Below are 19,376 nucleotides of genomic sequence, written 5' to 3'. Positions count from 1 at the left end.
TAAATACTATTGCTTACCTTTTGTTCAGATTTTCACACTTTTTTGTATGTACAAAGACTCAATTTTTTTTATATGTGAGTTGAGATACAATCACGGGACTCAGGAGGTCAAACTTAAAAATATTATGATACCCGAGACAAGTCACAACACACTTTTGGTTTAATGCAGGGACTTCATCACACAGGTAGCATAGCCAAGAAATTCTGCACCTCAAGTCCACCTTTTTCTTAGTGCCAGTGAATGGGAAGAGTGATAATGCGTACATAAATAATTTGATTGAGATCACATCAGTGTTAGAACCAGGGCACACTGCCACTTGTTCTTGACACTCAGCAGCACTGAAAGATGGCTGCTAAGCATCAATAGTTGTTTTCAATAAACAGTTGTTCACCAGAAGAGGTTGATTCAACAGCATCTGAAAATTCATGGAAATGCAACTACTTCATCAAAAATTTTCATTGCGAAACCTTTTAGGCAGGATGGGAAATTCTGGTTAGAATGACAGAGAGAAAGAAAGAGAGCAAGTGATTAGCACTGCAAGAGTCCGTGGCCCAGAACAGCTGTCTGAGATGTGGAAAAGCCATTTGAATAAAAGTCATTCACATATTGGCTAATTGCAAGCTGATTTCACCAGTCTTTTCTATTGAAGGAGATCCACGTTGTATAATTGAACTGGGGGAGCGAACAAGAGAAAGGCTGATGCTATCATCCGATATTTAAATGCTCTCCTTTGATGCGGGAAACTCAGGTTCAAAATTTTGCCTTAACAAATATTTAAAGATTTATGCAAAGCAAAGCAGCTCCAACAGAGAAGAATAAAAGAGAGGCACCGAGCAGAAGCCTAGAATAGCTCCTATGTCAGTGGATAAAGGCCATCACTGAAAAGCAGGGAAAATGGTGGAGCAAAAAGTGCCCTACCCACAGGGAAGAGACATTATTTTCTGTTCCCTCCCTCAGTCCCTAAGAGCAATGTGAATAGTCTTGGGATTGTCCTGACACAGAAAGTAGGAGGCTTCTGAAATCCTTAAAGTCCTCCAGGGAGAGGAAAACGTTTCCCCCCATACTCTCACTAGAGAAAGGTTTCATATTTACAAATGCTATTAAGTGCAGGTGTTGACTGAGGAATTAGAATATAGCATGAGGAGCCAACAATGGTTAATAAAAACGATTCCCTCTACAAGGTGCAACAGGTTCTTCTCGGAGACCTCTTTATTAGCATATCTGAAAAAAAGTGCTTAGCCGGCTTGATTATTGTTACCTCCTTTTAATAGACAAGTAAAAATAAATGCACAGGTAATGCCTGTCCCCAAATTATTCTAGGAGTTCCAGACAGTGCCTCTTGTGTTTAGGTACCTACAGGTCATTTCAGAATATGAAGCATTTTGTACATACATTTTCTGACTGAATGCAGCAGTAAGAGAGAACTTAATTATGTGTAACAAGTTGACATCTTTCTGCGAATTTCACCATTTATGTCAGCTCATACTTGCATAGTGCAATACTGGAATGAAATTATGACTTCAAACTGAGCAACCCACTTCCATTCTGAGATCCATTTTCAGTGATTTGAATCTCCATTAAGGGTCATGCCAGCTCTTTATACACTGTCAGAATTAAGCCTAACAGTGCTTTCTGTGGGCAGTCAGAAAGCAAAGTATATGACAAGTATTGAAGAAATTTCTATCCTATATGATGTCAGCTTGTCTGGAACACAGATTTCTGTGAGCCTTGAGTACTCTCAGGCCCATTCATATAAACCGTTATTTACCTATTTCTCTTTATATTTCCTGAGAGATTCTACCCTGGATTTCATCTTTCCACTTGTGAGTCCCCACTGACTACTCAGCCTGACCTTAATATCTTGACTGACTGACTGCTAAGCAACAATATTTTTCCTACATCCAAAGGAGGTCTCCCTGGGACAGTTTATATAGCTCTGGAATAATTGGTCAAACTGGTAGGTGGGGGCTAGCTTACAGGGAGATCGACAGCTATTACTGACTTATGAGACTCCTCCCGATGATACTGCAGAAACCTGAAAGACAGTGAAGCTAATTGCTGACATGCTGGTGCACACCTAGTGGAATCGAATGCTTTTGTGTGCTGTACACCTTGCATGCTGGTCTCCTTGCCAGCAGGAGGTACCTCTCCTGAGTGCTCCACGGAAGTCTCCCGGGAATCAGTATTTCTGTACACAGCACAGTCATCACAAATTGGAAATACTTCTGTGTATGCACACGAAAGGTAGAGAGAAGTGTGTGCTAACTGCAGACCTTCCGCAGTTAGTGTGCTACTTAGGTGATTTAGATTTAGACACAGGTCTAATGTAGTTTTCACATACGTCATGGCATAAAATAAGCAGTGTTAGGAGTTCCCCCTTTTTCCTAAGTAGCTCTGCGAAGCCAGCATCCTGTTCCTGCCAAATCCACCACGAACTTCTTGTTGTCTATATGTAGGATAAGGTTAGATTTTGGGAGGATGGTAGTTGTGTTCAAGATGGGTTCCTGGTACACTGCTAGCTCCTTTTGTAAAACATTAATATAATATTTCTACAATTTCATCAGTACTTTGTGAGCAATGTTGTCACTTTAGTAACAACCCTGAAAATGTCATAGCTTGATTTTTAAATCATTATATCTGCTCTTCATTTCATCACAATTCATAGCAGAATAAATTGCACTGTGTCATTTGCTTTACTCTTGACCAGCTCTTTTAAAGATGGAGTTCTCACACTATTATGCTTGCAGATTTTTTTTTTTCTCAGATGTTCTTTCTGAGGTCTCCATTCAAAGGCCATTGAAGGTCAATGGGACATTCTCAGCTAGTGTAAATGTTACATCTCCATTTACTTCAGCTCATGTTGACAGTTTGCATCAGATGATACCTCCTAATCTTTGCCTCAGAGAGAATTGTTTTTCCTATATATGACTAGTATTAGATTGCATACTTTATATTCATAGAGTACTACACTAAGTAGGTTAGACTCCTCTGTGCTGCCTACTTGTCTCAGGAATAATGTTGTTTCATTTCATAATGACATAATGGTGCCACCTGCAGTCCAGAGCCTTATACAAGTGGTTTCAGCTAATGTGGTTTGTGATAATAAAAGCGTTGAACACAGTAATGGGAAGGATAACAATAATCAGTCATTTCTAGAAGTCACTGCATTTTAAGAAGAGCTGCTTTATTTCTGTTATTGTAATCAGAGCTTAAATTTCTCACTATTTTCCTTGAAAACGAAGTCAATGAAACCAAAATCTTTGCACAAGTAACTTGTCAGGGGCATCCAATAAAGCTCAGTATCATTATTCTCCGTAGCTCTTTACAATACCAAATGTGCTGGAACCTGCTGCAACACTCAATTGCAAATGCCAGTCCCTGTACAACATCAAAAATAAGGAAAGCTTGTACCCTGTAAACTATGTTTGAACATGAGAAATATTTTTCTTTTTATTAGCAGGGTAAAATCAGAATGACTAACAGATTAATGTTGTTCTTTTTTGTCTTTCTCATTTGTCCGATGGGGTTTTCTCTTCTTTTCTTTTAATAGGGAAATCTGTCTCTTAGTGCCAAAGGATGCCCCACTACCGAGTATTCTGCTATGAATTCTTCATTATTATTATTATTGCACTTAATATGTGGATTTTGACATCTTTTTCAATGCTTTTTCTTTCACCTCCTTTTCACAGTTGTTAAAAGATACATTTGTGCTTTACATAAATGTATGAAAATATTTCTCTAAAAAGTGGCGACCTGTACAGAGCCAACATGCAGATATACCACATAGTTTGGGAAACCGGGAAAAGGAACATGATAAAATAGAGAAGATACTGAAAAATCCTGTTCCAGTTGCAGTTGTTTAATAGGATGAACTGGGTATTCATGACTTGGATATTTTTTCAATTACTTTTCTTGCAGACGATATCTGCTGACCAGTTAGAATAACCACTTTATTCTGCCTGAATATTGTTCTCTGTGTAGGGCCTATTTTTTACTGAAATGGGGTCATTGTTTAATAGCTAGCTTATTGATATAGGCATGTGCTTTACTTAAGTGTCCTTACTTCCTTTAATCATAGTGAGATAAATCACCCACATGAGGAGGAAAAAGGAGTTATAATTACACTGAATTAAATGTTTGATTCTCCTTCTTCTTTCATTGGTAATTATTTTAATGATAGCTTCATAATTCACCTAGCAGAATAATGAAAGGATGTCCACACCTACATCATTTTCCTGGACACAAAGGAAATTGCACATTAATCTAACGGAATGTTGACACTAGGGAATGAATTATCAGCTCAGTTTTAACCAGGCCTCTTTTTATTCACCTGCAGTTATTTGTGGCATAATTTTTGTCATTTATGCAATCTAAGTACCTCACTGTATATTCAGAGAAGGTACTTAGATATCTGAGCACTTCATACCATTTATTTGGGGTACATAAAGCTTAGATATTGAAAGTCTGGTTTTAGCATACTAGCTACACTCTTTACTGAAGTTCTCATTTTTCTAAAATGCTGTATTTCTTTTCATACTCTAAACACCCTATCCCTCTGCTAAACCAAACGGCAACAGGCATTGCTGCTTTTTTCCCAAACTGTTTGCTAGTTTTATATGCTATAACATACTCCAGCATGTGACCATCATGCTATTTTTCTCCCATTTGACTTTGCAGTATTCTTCAGTCTGAGGTGTGTTAGTGGGTAGTTTTAACATGAGAGCAAGCATACTGAAATGTATGGGGTTTACTTTTATGGAAAGTTCGCAGGAGATCAGCCATATTCTTTCATTTAATCCCATTGCTTCTGTACAGCCTGGGAATTGATTTGAAGTCCAGAGAAGGGAACAGAAAATGGGGAGATATGTACAGATATTTTCATTTTATTCTTCTTTGCTGTTATGCCATAGAAGTGTAAGTATTTTAAGTTGCTCCTCACAACTTAGTCATCTTCAATAACAAAAAGGGGCTAGACCTAGATTTTCTTCAGCTGATGAGAGATGATGGTGGAAAATGAACAGTGAAGGTCTTAGCTCTAAGTTACTTTCCACACAGTAATTGCAAAGCCTTGCACGTGAACAAGGCTTCATCTGCTGCTGTTAGGCAGCCATCTCTGGGGGTGAACTGCAGCAGCTTCTCAAGAGCACGCAGAAACGCTCTGCGACAGTTCAGGGCAGGAAGCAGCAAATAACACTGTTCCAGCCTGAACTGCAGGGGTTGTTGAGATGGTAGAAATTTAATTGCTTGTGCTGGAATCAGGCCAGTAAACAGGGTCAGCTCTCTTGTCCTTTGAAGAAGTATTTTGGCACATTAGATGCAGCAGCAGCACTTGGAGTTGCAGCAGAATTTTTTTGCAGCAAACTCTGATCCCATCCTGAATCTGGAGGGTCTTCCCTGTACTGAAAAACCCACCCTGTAACTCTGTTACCTAAGAGTTCACTCAAATAGCATCAGCGCCAGCCACATTCCAGCTCAGAGTGTCTGTCTTCACTAGTGTATTTTGCCAAAATCTTGCCTCTTTGGGGAGGGTGAAGGGATATCTCTGCTACCTTGTTCATATGCCACTGATGATGGCCGTGTGCTAGTTTCTTCACTTGGCATCAGTCTTTATTTGCTCATTTTAAAGGAGGAAAGGTGGTTAGATACAGGATTATTTTCGAAACTGCTAAGTATCTTTTAGAAATGTGATAATTCAAAGGAAATAGAGAAATCCCAAATATTAACTTGATGCTAAACAACATTACCTTTTATTGTCATTGGAAAACATGCCAAGAAACAAAATTTGAATTATTATTTCCTTCCTAAAAATCTTAATGCTGGGCTTCTCACCACTGATTCTGGGCACTTTGGGATCTTAATTTTGCTGCATTGTGAATATGTCAGAATTTTGTTGAGGTTGTTTAGTACCAAATTTTGAATCTTCACTTAGTCACAACAAATTGCTCACAAGTGAGAAACACAGAAAGACTTCAAAATAAATATATCATTTAATAAAAATCGTTATCTGTTCATATATGGTTCAGAAGAGGGAGGGATGCAAAATTAATCAAATAAATTACTGTTTGCACATGCTTTGCTTTGCATGTTTGGCAAATAAAAAGTCACAATAGTGGTTTAAGGCAACTACTTTCTAGAGTGTTCTGTGTGCAGCAATTTGTCTCTTGGAAATATTGTTACCCTCACAGAAAGATGTCAGATTCCTGCTTTTAGATCCAGTATCTGTAGCTGAGTTTCCTCATGAGTCAATGTTTACACAACATCATGTTGCCTTGCTCAGGAAGCAGGGAAGGATTCATATAAAGCAAGATTAATGTGTTATTTTAATTGTTGATTTGAACTGTATATATATTATATAATATATGTGAGTATATATCATAGAATCATAGAAAGGTTTGGGTTGGAAGAGACCTTAAAGATCATCTAGTTCCACCTCCCCTGCCGTTGACAGGGACACCTTCCACTAGACCAGGTTGCTCAAAGCCCCATCCAGCCTGGCCTTGAACACTGCCAGGGAGGGGGCAGCCACAGCCTCTCTGGGCAAGCTGTGCCAGTGTCTCACCACCCTCACAGTAAAGAGCTTCTTCCTAATATCTAATCTAAATCTCCCCTCTTTCAGTTTGAAACTGTTACCCCTCGTCCTATCACTACCCACCCTGACCAAGAGTCCCTCCCCACCTTTCTTGCAGGCCCCCTTGAAGTACTGGAAGGCCGCTATAGGGTCTCCCCGGAGACTTCTCTTCTCCAGGCTGAACAACCCCAACTCTCTCAGCCTGTCCTCACAGGGGAGGTGCTCCAGCCCCCTGACCATCTTCATAGCCCTCCTCTGGACCCACTCAAGCAGGCCCATGTCTTTCTTGTGCTGGGGGCCCCAGAGCTGAACACAGCACTGCAGGTGGGGTCTTACCAAAGCAGAGTAGAAGGGGAGAATCATTTCCATGGGCCTGCTGGCCAAGCTTCTTTTGATGCAGCCCAGGATGTGATTGGCTTCCTGGGCTGTGAGCGCATGTTGATGGCTCATGTTCAGTTCGTCCACCAGCACCCCCAAATGCTTCTCTGCAATGCTGCTCTCAGTCCACTCACTGCCCAGCCTGTGTTTGTGCTTGGGATTGCCCCGACCCAGGTGCAGGACCTTACACTTGGCCTTATTGAATGTCATGAGGTTCACACGGGCCCACGTCTCCAGCCTGCCAAGGTCCCTCTGGATGGCATCCCTTCCCTGCAGTGTGTCGACAGCACCACACAGCTTGGTGTCGTTGGCAAACTTGCTGAGCGTGCGCTCAATCCCACTGTCTATGTTGCCGACAAAGATGTTGATCAGCGCCAGTCCCAATACCGACCCCTGAGGACCACCACTCATCACTGGTCTTCAGCTGGACATTGAGTCGTTGACTGCAGCTCTTGGAGTGCGACCATCCAGCCAGTTCCTTACCCACTGAGTGGTCCATCCATCAAATCCATGTCTTTCCAATTTACATATAAGGATGTTGTGATATATGATATTATGGCTATATAAGGGTATATAGTATATAGATTTATTCAATTATATATTTATTCAAGTAATAGATATAAATTTATTCAATATTCTTTATATTGATATAGAATTATAATATGCTACAATATAATATGTATTTGTATTCCACAGTATCTCATCTTCTCCATAGATGAAGAATCCGTCCTCACTAGATGCTATAGCAAAGCACCCAATTACCTCATTAGGCTTAGGCTTTCATCTGGTTTCTACATTTCACCCATGTGGAAACCTCAGTGGTTCTATTTTCTGCAGTGTATTTCATGCCACAGTTTTGCTCCCTTTCTTCCATGTCCCTGTCTTTACAAAATGTTCTTTCAGAAGACTCTGTTGTGTTCAACCCAACCATATATGCCCATACCTTCAGATTTGCCAGTCATCTGGGTAACTGTGGTGCTGGGCGCCTTCGTTTCCAGTCTCTTCCTTCCTGCTTTTCAAGAGATGTTGGAACCAAGCCTGATTGGCAAATGCAAGAGCTCCCTGCTCTTGTGCCAGTTTTCCCAGTGAGCTCACCCTCAAGTTTCCACCCCACCATACAGCATGTTTGTGCATACAAAGTGTCACATCTGTGTTACAGAAAGAGATAAACCCAGAAAATATAGAGCAGTTACTGAGAACTCATGGAGAACGTTTATTAAACACTCGGATGCATACAAGGGGATTACAAATAGGAAATAAAGTCTGTACAGATTTAGACAGGCAGTTAATATAATCTGTCTTATTTTCTACCCAGTATAAGAACAAAAACCAGAAACTAGGTTACTGTATGTGTACAAAAAAAACCCAAAGATCTGAGCAGTTACATAAAAAATATGGTATATGTCAACAGTGTTACTGTTTCACAGTTTTAGCTTGTTCGTAAGCTTCCAGGAAAAATATCTGCTATTTAGCTGATATGTAATCTTTTCTGGAAGATCCAGACACCATGTCATGATCTTAATTTAACTCTTACTGGAAATCTTGGACAATACATTGCCGCAGGAGCTTGTGGCAGTGCAGGGCTTTAGATTCTTCATGGAGATGCTTTCAATATCCCTATGAAGATGCATTCAACACTAAATGCAACATAGGAGATAAAAAAAGAATCTGGTCCACCAACTAACTTAAAAGCAGTGGTGAAAAAGGCTGGAACTTTAGTTTTTAAGTACATGGTCTGTGCACTAATCAAGAGGAGATACATGGAAGGTTCACCTTGAAGCAACAGTGTGTCTGTGTGAAGGCACTAATTGAAGCTTAGAACAACAAAAAAACCAAACCTGAAATAAGACCATTCACAGCCAGTGATGACTGCTATAACAAGTGCAAAATATTCAGTAGAAATTTCACAAGGATGGATTTAAAAACTCCAGTATATGAGTATGAGGTAAGGATTTAAATTAAGCTTAGGTTTAACCTTTAGTGTTGACCTCTTATGTTACTTTAGCCATTTCAGTTATAGTGGCCAAATCACTGTGTGTCTACTTAATCTAGAAATCTAAATATTTCGTCTCTTCATTTTCCATAGGAAACACAGTTTAGAATATTGTTTTAGTAAACATTTAGAATTGATTCCCATTTCTTAATCAATTTCCTGTCCACTTTACACTTAAAACTTTCCATGTTTGAAACATCTGCTGGTCTTAGTTTTATAAATTTCCCATAATTGGAAAGTTCCACTTCCACTAAGGTTTATGCTGTGGTATCGTCCACTGAATAGTGTGACCAGTTCAGGGCCATTTAACCCAATACTGTTTGCCAGGTCCTTCTTTTGAAATGGTATCCTAGATATGTGTAATTAACTCCCCTACTGACTGACAACAGAAAGAACAGTGTAATCAATCACTTTGTGTAAACACTCATCGTTATTACAAGTGGTGTTTGGGGACAAGTTCATGCCACTCTGATGGAGAAGAGCATTTTGTACTCTTTTTGCAAAGTATCATCATCTTCCTTTCCTGCTGGAGATATAAGGCAATGGTTGATTTTTATCTGTTGACTTTCAGAGTGCGAGATAAAGCTAACTTGAGCTTTTTTTAGGAACTGGGAGTAGACAGTGGGAACTGAACAGAGTATTGGTCTGTCTGAGAGCTTTTTGGTATGCACCCATGAATTATGATAAATTTCACTGCTGTGCCTGCAGGTTCTCCAATAGGTACATCAGAGATGCCTTCCAATGAGCAATGCCTTTTTTTTTTTTTGGTACGCAGGGAATTGGTACTTAGTTAGATGAGCAGAAATCTCAGATACGTGTTGGCAACGAGAGAAGGCCCTACTGGGTCAGTACACTCATTTATCACCTCCCACAAAAGTTTTGGGATATCCCTTTTGCATAGGGATAGAACAGGCTGTGAACTAAAAGGAGAGATATCATGGAGAAAACTACATGAGACATACTGATAATCTCACAACTGGAGCCTTAGGGTGGTGTTTGCAGAAGGTTTTGCTGTTATTATGCTTTGCTGTTGGCTTCATATTTGTCATATCATACATGAAAAAAATTGTACGTTATGTTATGGACTATTAGGCCAAAGACACAGGCTCAAAAACTGGGATCTCATTGATTGAGATGGAAAGTCACCATTTTGTATTTGTTTTAAAAATGCTTCAGCCTTCTCTGTCATTTGTTGGACAGCTAAGTCTTCACAAACACAAGCAAGACACTGAAAAATTGTCCTGTTTCTGTGTTGCATGTTAAGTTGCTAGGGTGTTTTGGATAAGGAAATGCAAAAAAAAAAAAAAAGAAACATTGCAATTAATATGGAGTTATTGGTCCTTAAGATAAAGAAAATGTAGTTTCTAATGAATGTATAGGCATGCGTTACAACTACGCAGACCTCTGGTTTAGGCCAGTGCACAAATGGAAGTGTGTGTTCATGTCCATGCTGAACCTGATTAGTAACTGCACAGTTTCTTGTATGTATGTACGGAGGATTTTGTTGCATGAACCTAACTGCGACTGCAAAGTAGGAGCTTATTTATGTTGTCACCATCAAAACCTACAGAGTCATTGAAAATACAGTTATAATTTGTCCCTCAAGTGATGTAACTTATTACAGCATATTACTCTGTTTCAGAGGCATATCTCTGAGGTTCATTTGTCAACACTGAAGAGGGTGAAAGATCTATGTTTGAGGCTCCTAGACACCCTTGTAATACAAATAAGGGTAATCAACAAGCTATGGTTTTAAGTAATTGGTTTTGAAATGACCCTGATGGTTCTTATGTGCTGTGAGCTGTCAAGAAGAGGCAACTTCCAACTGTGAGGTTTCCTGTCATTGCTGAGACGCTGCCGATGTTCTCAAATCTCCACTGGTGGTGCAGAGAGAGTGGCTTGGTGATGATGGTTCTGTAAATGGTCCCTTGTTTTCACTTGGCAAGAAGTGAAATAGCCTCAAGCTGGTCTCACATCACAGCCGTGAATAAAATATGACTCACTCTGATCTTTTTGTAGAAAAATAAGAATTCTTCTTCCCTTCACTCTTCTCTCCCAAGCAAACTTCCCATGTGTTTAGATCCACAGGAAGATTATTTTTCTTTGTGTTTTGACTGTGTCTTGGGTGCTGTACTTGCTGCAGTATGTTGCAAGGAAAGCTGAATCACTTACCATTAACCAAGAGGAAGCTATCAGTGAGTGTCTGTCTCAAGTCTCCTGCAGTACGCAAAGAGTCTGAATCCAACACAACACTGTCAACTTGTAACGTATCAGTTGCCATCATCTATGTACAGGAGGCACGAAGGTATTGATGAAATCCTGGCACTTGTTGAAGTTAATAGGAAAAGTCTCATTGCCTGGAATGGAGCCAGAATTTCACCTAATGCTTATGGAGCAAACTCAGCTGTGCTGGTGGACTGATAGGTATCAGTCCATTCAAATTTAGCAGAACAGTAGATTTCAAAAAAGGCTCTGTAGTCAAGAAGAACACTTTAAAAGTTGCTTCTAGGTTGGCTTCACAGAGGCTGCACGTAACTTAATAGTGTAGAGTATGAGCTCTTTTTCCCTCATTAGTCCAGGTTTTTTTTGAGTAGCTCAGTTTGAAAAATTAAGTTAATGTTTCTGAGAGGAAAAAGTTCAAATGTTTTATGTACATATCTCTGAAGAGGGCTTTACTTCAGCCAGTGAGAGGCTTGCAAGAAACATTGGTTCATTTCAGCTAGTTCAGTCTATTCTCACTGAAGTCCAACTTCAGAGGAAATCTGAAATGAGCCATAAAAAGTGTATTTTAACTTTCTGGAGGAATGTGACTAATGAAAAGATAGAACTGTGATGACTAGCTTGAATGAAAAAAAAAAAAAAACAAACCAAAAAAACCTGAGTGAAGAATTTCATATACAGCAGGAAAGACCAAATCTCTGTACAGCTATTCTCCAGCACGGGGTTGTCATGTGTATAATGTAAAATTTGGTCTTGGAACATCATGACTATAGACACAGGATAAATTGAAGTGGTTTAGCTTTTGTACTGAAGGTTTTGCATAGCTTTTCTCATACCGAATTGGGGAGAATGGGTAGGTAGTGGATAAAGGCCTTCCTATAAAAAGACCATCTTTGAAGTGTTTCAAGTAGAGTACATATACTTCAGGGAAGTACAGTAGGAGGTTTACGTCGTTATCGAGTAATAATAACCCTGATGAGACACAGACTGTTCCAGAAGAATCACTTTGATGATTAAGTAAATTTTTTTCTGAGATTTTTTTTCATCTTCTCTGTTTGGCTTTTTGAGCCTCTTTTTTTAATTTTATTTTTTATTTTTATGTTGTCACTCATCCTAGAGAATGAACCAAAGAAGAGTTTCTGTGTAGCCTTTTGCCACCTCATACCACCTGCAGCTCAGAGCGGTTCGAGGAGTATATCACTTACATTTGCCTCAAGACTTTGTTTCTTTGAGAGATAGTAAGCGCCATATAGACTCTACCTAAAAATTATTGTGGTGTTATTTTAGTTTAGAGTTGAATGGTAAGAACTTTATAACTGACTGGGCTGTAATTTATTACATTCAAGTCTAAAAATGAGCATTCTCACTCTTGTCCAACCACAGGACACCTTGTTTCACAGAAATGCAAGGAAAAGACAGGTTCTGTTCAGAAAGACAGTTCTGTTCATCAAGACAGTTTCTGTTCAGAATTTAAACCACTGTTGTTCAGTACTATTCCCCTAACACCTAGCTAGGGACTACAGGCAATTAATGGACAAAGATAATTCTCTTCCTTGAAAGGTATCCCTTCCACTCCTTATTGAGTGTCAGGGAATAGATGCTGAAGTAACAACGTACAGAGAAATCTCCTTTTTAATGCAATATGTGAACTAGGATCTCACCTGCATCAGAGCCAGATCAGAGTAGGGAGCCTCCAAGGGACTACTCTGGCTGCAAGGCTGCTGCCTTTCCAGCTGTTCTGCTCTTCTGTTAGCACAGAGCAGCTGGATAGTGGACCAAGGATCTGGTCTTCTCTCCCACCCAAGCCAGTATCTTTTGGTTGCAAGTTTGTGAAATGTTTTAATTTAAGTAAGCTTTTATGTTGTCAGAAGTGTCCAACACTGTACCTCTCCAACTAGGTGGCAAAGTAGTACCAGCACAAGCCACACTAACATTTCATAATTGGACTTTGAGCATATGCAGAGCTGAAGAAACTCAGGCTGACAAGACTGAGAATTTTCTAGTTTTTGTTGGCTTGTGCATGCTATAATCTGCAGTGTCTGGCCAGCTGAGAGAAAGTTAAATGGATTATTTTCAAGAAGTACATTTCCATGGTCTGGCTGGCAGCTGCCTCCGAATAGGATTTAGTCATGAGACTCACTGCTGGTCTTTTGAAAACTAACCTTCAGAGTGTGTTTTGGACTGGTTCATAAATTGCAAGGTTAAGTTACAAGTGTCTCCATTAACCCTGCCCAAAGTTGCTGCATAAAATAGTTCTCTCGTCATGACAACCTAATGGGGACAAATTACTTGAAGCATTTCCCCAAAGGTATATGGGGAAAATAATCTCACTACCAACAGACACCCACACACAAACACATACATAATGTAGTCAGGCTTTTCTCTTACTTAGTCCTCCTTGTGGTTAAAGCTAGATAGGATGGTGAGCATGGGAAGAATTATTTTACAATTATACGAGAATTTTGCTCAGTGAAAACCATCTGACTCTCATATTGAGACTTGAAACATCAGTTCCTTGTCTCATCATGGAAATTAAACTTTAAAAAATTAATGCTTGAGTTTGGATCATATGATCTGCATCTGAAGTAGGATATCTTTTTTTGCAGTTGAATTATCAAACAGGAAAGCTGCTTCACTCTGTGGGAGACATAGGATAGAGAAATTGGTTTATTTCTTATCTAGGCATCATCACATCACAGAACATCACTGTTGGCTGGAGCTGGAGGATGGTCTAGATTATATTTTTGTGAATATAATTAAAATCAGAAATTATGCAAGTGAATTTTTTTGTGGGTGCAGAGGTAGCAAGATTAATCTAGCTGTCATCTTCTGGGAAGCATTAGGAATTTCAGCCGGAGAAGCCTGTGCTGTTGTAGTTCCTGTGCCAATGCAATTTTTCTTGCATGCTGCTCAGAAGTTCCCTTTGTAAGTGAAAGTATTGTCAAAATCTACACTTGGCAATAAAGCTGAAGAGAAATAAAAACAGGGAAAATTTCCAGCTGCATCTACCTGAGATAAGTTTCTTCTTTTTAAAATTGACCTTTCTTCCTCCTTTCTCCAGTGAAAAGTTCCGTTTCAGCCTGAAAGGAAGTCTTTCATTTTGTGGCATTTACAAAAAAAGCTGAAGGAGTGAGGATGTGGATACCCAGAAGTGATCCTTTGATGTCCTCTGAACTGAGTCTACTGGTTAGCTCTATCAGGCATAGTGCCTTTCCATGAGAGGGCCTGAAGGCAGTGTTCCCTCTCTCTGCAGTCAGCAGGTATTTTGAGGAGGGAGGAAGGACCATGCAGGGATGGAAGATGTTCTCCATCATTCCAGTCAGCACTATTCCACCACCATGCAGCATTAGACAAGTTTTTATTCCCCTTGTAACCAATAGGTAGGAGACTGAATTCTTTCACCAGTTATCTGAACATTAATTTACCAGTGTTTAAAATTGAGCATATGGAAAGCCTCCTTAAATTAATGAAACTTCTAATAGACTGTAGGTATACTGTTAATCATCTGCTAAGCAACCTGTAAGAGTACAGATCCAAAGAAAACAGGAAGTTTTGCCTAAAGATAAAGGATGATTTATGGAGGATTTGGTTTGAAAAACATATAGGACCTTCTTAAAAAAAAAAACAAACAACTTTAAAGTATTTCACAGGGAAATAGTCCTTTGCGTATCACATCTGGTCTTTACCTGATTCTGGATTATTTGCAAAGATCCTTCCCTGCTTATTTTATCTGTCTGAGTGGGTTTTTATAAAAACTTCCAGACCCCGGCATTTATACGTTTCAGAAATACTTTTCACATACAGCTGAAATGCAGAATCATTACTGTGTACAATGAGTTTTTCAGAGAGTAGCAATTACTTTCTATGGCCAGATGTGAAACTCTGAAAAAAAAAAAAATAAAGAAGTTATAATGGATGTACTTGCAGGAACCCCCTTTCTCCCTCAGCTCTAATTGTGCAAATGGCACTGAGATAAAAATGTAATTGTTTGTCTTTCCCATGAAGCCAGTATGAAGATTAAAGTACCATCTGGCTTTCTGAATGCTAAAGTTAGAAAACCTCTAGCTTAAAAGAAAAAGCAGTTAGATCCCTGTCAGGTGGACATTTTAAATGTAATTTAACTTTGCTGATCTCCAGTTAAAATTCTAACCACAAATCAGGACTCGGAGCTTTTTCCTTTTCATAACAGTTCACATACGAACAGCAATTCTTCAAAGTAGCTTTTCCTGGAGGTCTCTGAGAACCTGAGGTCTCTTCTTGTATTTATGCTCCAGCAGAGTTTGAAGACAAAACCTGAAAAATAAATCTGATTAGAAAGTTTTACAATGTGTTGGGTTTTTTCTTTGCAAAATAGTGTTTTTTTCAAAAACATTTTTTGAAAAGTTGCCAGCATTACTAAAACTATACTTTTTGCACATTTATATCAATTTTGCTATGACATTTTGACAAATATTTTAACTTAGTGTTACTTTGAGGCTCTTAAATCATTTTCATAATCATTACAGGAAAAAAAAAATTGGTTTAAGTCATGATTCACCTGTGAAATCCATTTTTAATGAATTATAAAATATTTAGAAAGTAATTTCAATAAAAATTTACTAACTTATATTAACAAGAAATTTCACAGGAAAAGAAAATGCAGCTGTTTCAAGCTCTGGTTTGGGTTGGGTTTTTTTTTAATTATTATTTTCTTTTATTTTTTTGTTACAAGCTCATCTAAAAATTGCAGTTGACAGTAAGCATAGAGTGATTATTAGTGAAGATTTCATTATAAAGAATTCTCCAGTGCTATTAGTGATGAAAATATTGTGTCTAGTTTTGTTCCAGGCAACATTACCACTATGGGAACCAGCAATCCACTCTTGCTTGATTACTGTCGTATAAAATTTAGCCTATAAACAAACACAGACAGGAACTCACCCTGCTTTCCTTCTGCTCTCCATGCCCACAGTGTCAAAGCTGCTAAAAAGGATCTCCAAGTCTCCAAGTAAAATATTTTCACTTTTTCATCTAGAGATCTTCCTTTTGTCTGAGATCCCAGCATAAAAAAGTAAGGAAAATTGCAGGTGATAGGATGGAAAAGTAACAGAGGGCTCAAGAACCAGTTGCATGACCAGTGAACTGTTTCAGGTGATTAACATCTGTAGCAATAAGAGATATGCTTGTACTATGAGCAGTCTTTTGTGCCTCTACTGCACATCTTCTATATGGATCAGAGAAATTCCCCTTGCATCAAACCAAATCTCTTCCTGGGGCTAAGTGGAGCAGCGTTGAAAGTTCAAAAGAAAGCTGGAGTCATTATATTAAAAAAAAAAAAAAAAGAACCTAAATGATAGCGTGGGTGGTGATGTACTGCCTGGAGGAGTCCAGGGTATGCATTTAGTGAAATCACCACCTGTGTTGCTTCTACAAAGGCAAAAACGTGCCTGAGCACTTAACACCATAATAAATTCTGGTAACTGGCTTAGATGTAGAAATCAAATATCTTCCTACCTATGCTTCAAGTCAGTGGATGTCACATGGGCAAACATTTGTGTGGAAGAGTCCATTTATTAACTTATGGCTGTGGTGGGAGGATGTTAGGTGATGAACACCCATTAAGGCTGACTTTGTGAGAGACCCCGCCTGTAGTGAGTTAAATTGTTTTAGATAGTCTTTCTCATGAAAATTTTTTGTCCACTTGCTCTCACTTGAAGAATTCAGTCTTTTTCCCCATATCTCAAACTTTCTATAGAGTCTTACCCCTACCCGCATGGTGAATTTGCAAACCACCGGTTTGATGGTCCAGTGAAAAGGGAATGGCCACAGTACTCACATACCAGCTTTGACTGGATTAATCAGGCTGGTTAGAAAGAATAGCTGGTGGGCATAGAAGTCTGTTTCAATAAAATGCTTTTCTGGAAATACTGAACACTCAAGATCCAGTTGAGTTCCAGTGATTTCAGTTCCCTTCTGGGTGAACTTAAAGCACCCTTTTGAACCAAGGAATCTTCAAATGGCTTGAGAAGTCTCTGAGGAGCAAACCTCGCTCTTCCTCTTGTGTTATTTGAACACCAAGCACTGAGTGGCACTGAGACAAAGTGGCCTGATAAAACGCACTGTTGTTAAGCTTGGTATCCCACTATTGCTGCCCCACCAGTTATGTTTCATTCCTGTCTTTCTCAGCAGGGAGCTCCTCTACTACTTCCACCAGTCCAGTCCTCACCCCACACCCATGCACAAACCTAGAAGACTCTGGCCCTCAGGAGGAAGTCAAAGTTACCCTCAAAGCTGTGTGATAGCCAAATGTCAGTGCACTCCTCATGTGACATTGCAGATGGCTTTGAGGCATTTCTACTTTTAAAAAAATATAAAAAAGGGATATTTTGTAGCCAGTCATTTTCAGTAAAGACATCCTGATTCTGTCAATGTATGTGAGCTTTATCTAGGGAGACCATGAGGCTGAATTTGGAATTTTGTTCTTTACAGGTGTGAGCCCTTTTGTTGTCTTTGGGCCAGTTTTAAAATTAATAGTTAGCAAAGCATGTAGTTACTGCTGTGTGCTTCCATCTTGGCTAATTGAATAAAATATCTGTAAAATAAAATTCTTACTTACTTACTCATTGAGATATTCATGTTTATGCATGAATTCAAGTATGATTACCAGCAAGGTTTGGTTTGAATAGTCACTGTTGAGCAACACTGGAAAACAGCCAAGATATGGGCACCAAACACTGATGTGTGTAAATTCAAAGCCATTTCAGAAAATTATCTCTGTAGCTGTTGTCTCACCTTCACTGACTGTAAAAATGAGAATGGTAATGTTTGCCCATGGCAACTAGTGTTTTGAATATTAATTTATATTTGTAAAGCACTTCAATGAGGTAAGTTACTCTCAATTCAGGACACCATTTGATCATGAACATGCAAATACACATAATCCTGTATTTTTACATCTAGCAAAAAGATGGAGTCAAGGAATCCTTTCTTTCTGAAATACATTAACTTGCTTTCATTAGCCAACTCCATAATACACAACTGTCAGGAGGTGCCACTTGTCATTTCACTTTGATCTGGAAAAGAAGTTGGTTTTAATATGTCTTCTGATTTCCTTCTAGATAAAATACTCCACCCATCACATATCATAATTTCTTCTGTAGTATTTTTCAATAAAACTTGTTTTCTATCTGAAGAAAAATGTGCCCTTTTATTCTTTTCCCCTTTGCCTCCCCAGTGCATAGTTTGGGACTGGGATTCCAACGGAAAGCATGACTTCATTGGAGAATTTAGCTCAACTTTCAAGGAAATGCGAGGGGCTATGGAAGGAAGACAGGTAAGTGGAAACCACCCAAGCAATCTCAATATGTAAGCTTTGTAGAGCAGTGTTCCTCAGACAATCCTGTGATAAAGCAAGTGACATTGCCTCATCATCTCTCAGAAATTAGTTGCTGTGTTGATCTCTCCCATAGGTTTTACTGTTATCTGGACTTGTTAATCTGAAAATGTGAAAAGCAGCCTTTTCTGTACTTTCATATCTGAAATACGTAGGGTCTTTCCTAGTTTACATTCTACAGGCATTTCTTTCTGCTAAGATTTATTTCGTTTGAGCCCAAGCACGTGGTTTCTACGAGGTGCTGTGCTGTTACAGCAAAGCAGATGCACAGTCTTGGTATTTAAAGTGTTGCCCTACTGGCCTAGAGGCCTTTGTTGGGTGAGGGTCATTCTCCATCTTTCTTCATTTCTCATGTGCTGCGTTCATTGCTGCCAGCTCTAACTTGAACCCATCATGATGAAGTTAATCAGTTTCCTAAATATCTCATGAATTACTGTCCTAAGGAAAAATGAAAGTGTTAGCTTATTAATAATTTCACTTCTTTATGTCAGCCTGATCTTTTCAAGTTGATGGTAATTATTGAATATGATAAACGATTTGGCATATATAATTCCACAAATCATCATTTCCTATTATTATGTACTCTTGAATGTGTTAGTTTTGATAAATTCTCTGAGGGGGAGTTAAAGATGTTGACTTTCTAATCTACTGATAATTTGTGTTCACTGCTTCATGGTGATCTCAAAACCAAACACAAATGCCTAATAAACTTTATGTAGGCTTTATATTAAGGTTCTGTTTATAATGTGTTAATAGAAAGCTAAAAAAGAGTCAAAAGGTGTTTAATAACTGGTGAACAGTCAGGCTTTTCCATAGGTCAAGAAGTTTTTATGTGTCTTGTAGGT

General features: G+C 38.9%; 1 protein-coding gene across 1 annotated transcript in view; it reads left to right on the top strand.

The window, feature by feature from the left end:
• CPNE4 (copine 4) overlaps positions 1-19,376 on the top strand; it is a 188,421-nt gene that overhangs the window by 114,516 nt on the left and 54,529 nt on the right. Inside the window, exon 7 of the mRNA XM_086468413.1 lies at positions 18,373-18,471. Within this exon, the coding sequence (XP_086324539.1) occupies positions 18,373-18,471 (99 nt within the window). The remainder of the gene's footprint in view (positions 1-18,372; positions 18,472-19,376) is intronic.

Source organism: Leptosomus discolor, chromosome 7, assembly GCF_034619465.1.
Source record: "Leptosomus discolor isolate bLepDis1 chromosome 7, bLepDis1.hap2, whole genome shotgun sequence".
Taxonomy (NCBI): Eukaryota; Metazoa; Chordata; class Aves; order Leptosomiformes; family Leptosomidae; genus Leptosomus; species Leptosomus discolor.
Note: the sequence above shows the minus strand (reverse complement) of the source record. Positions and strands in the feature narration are given on the sequence as shown.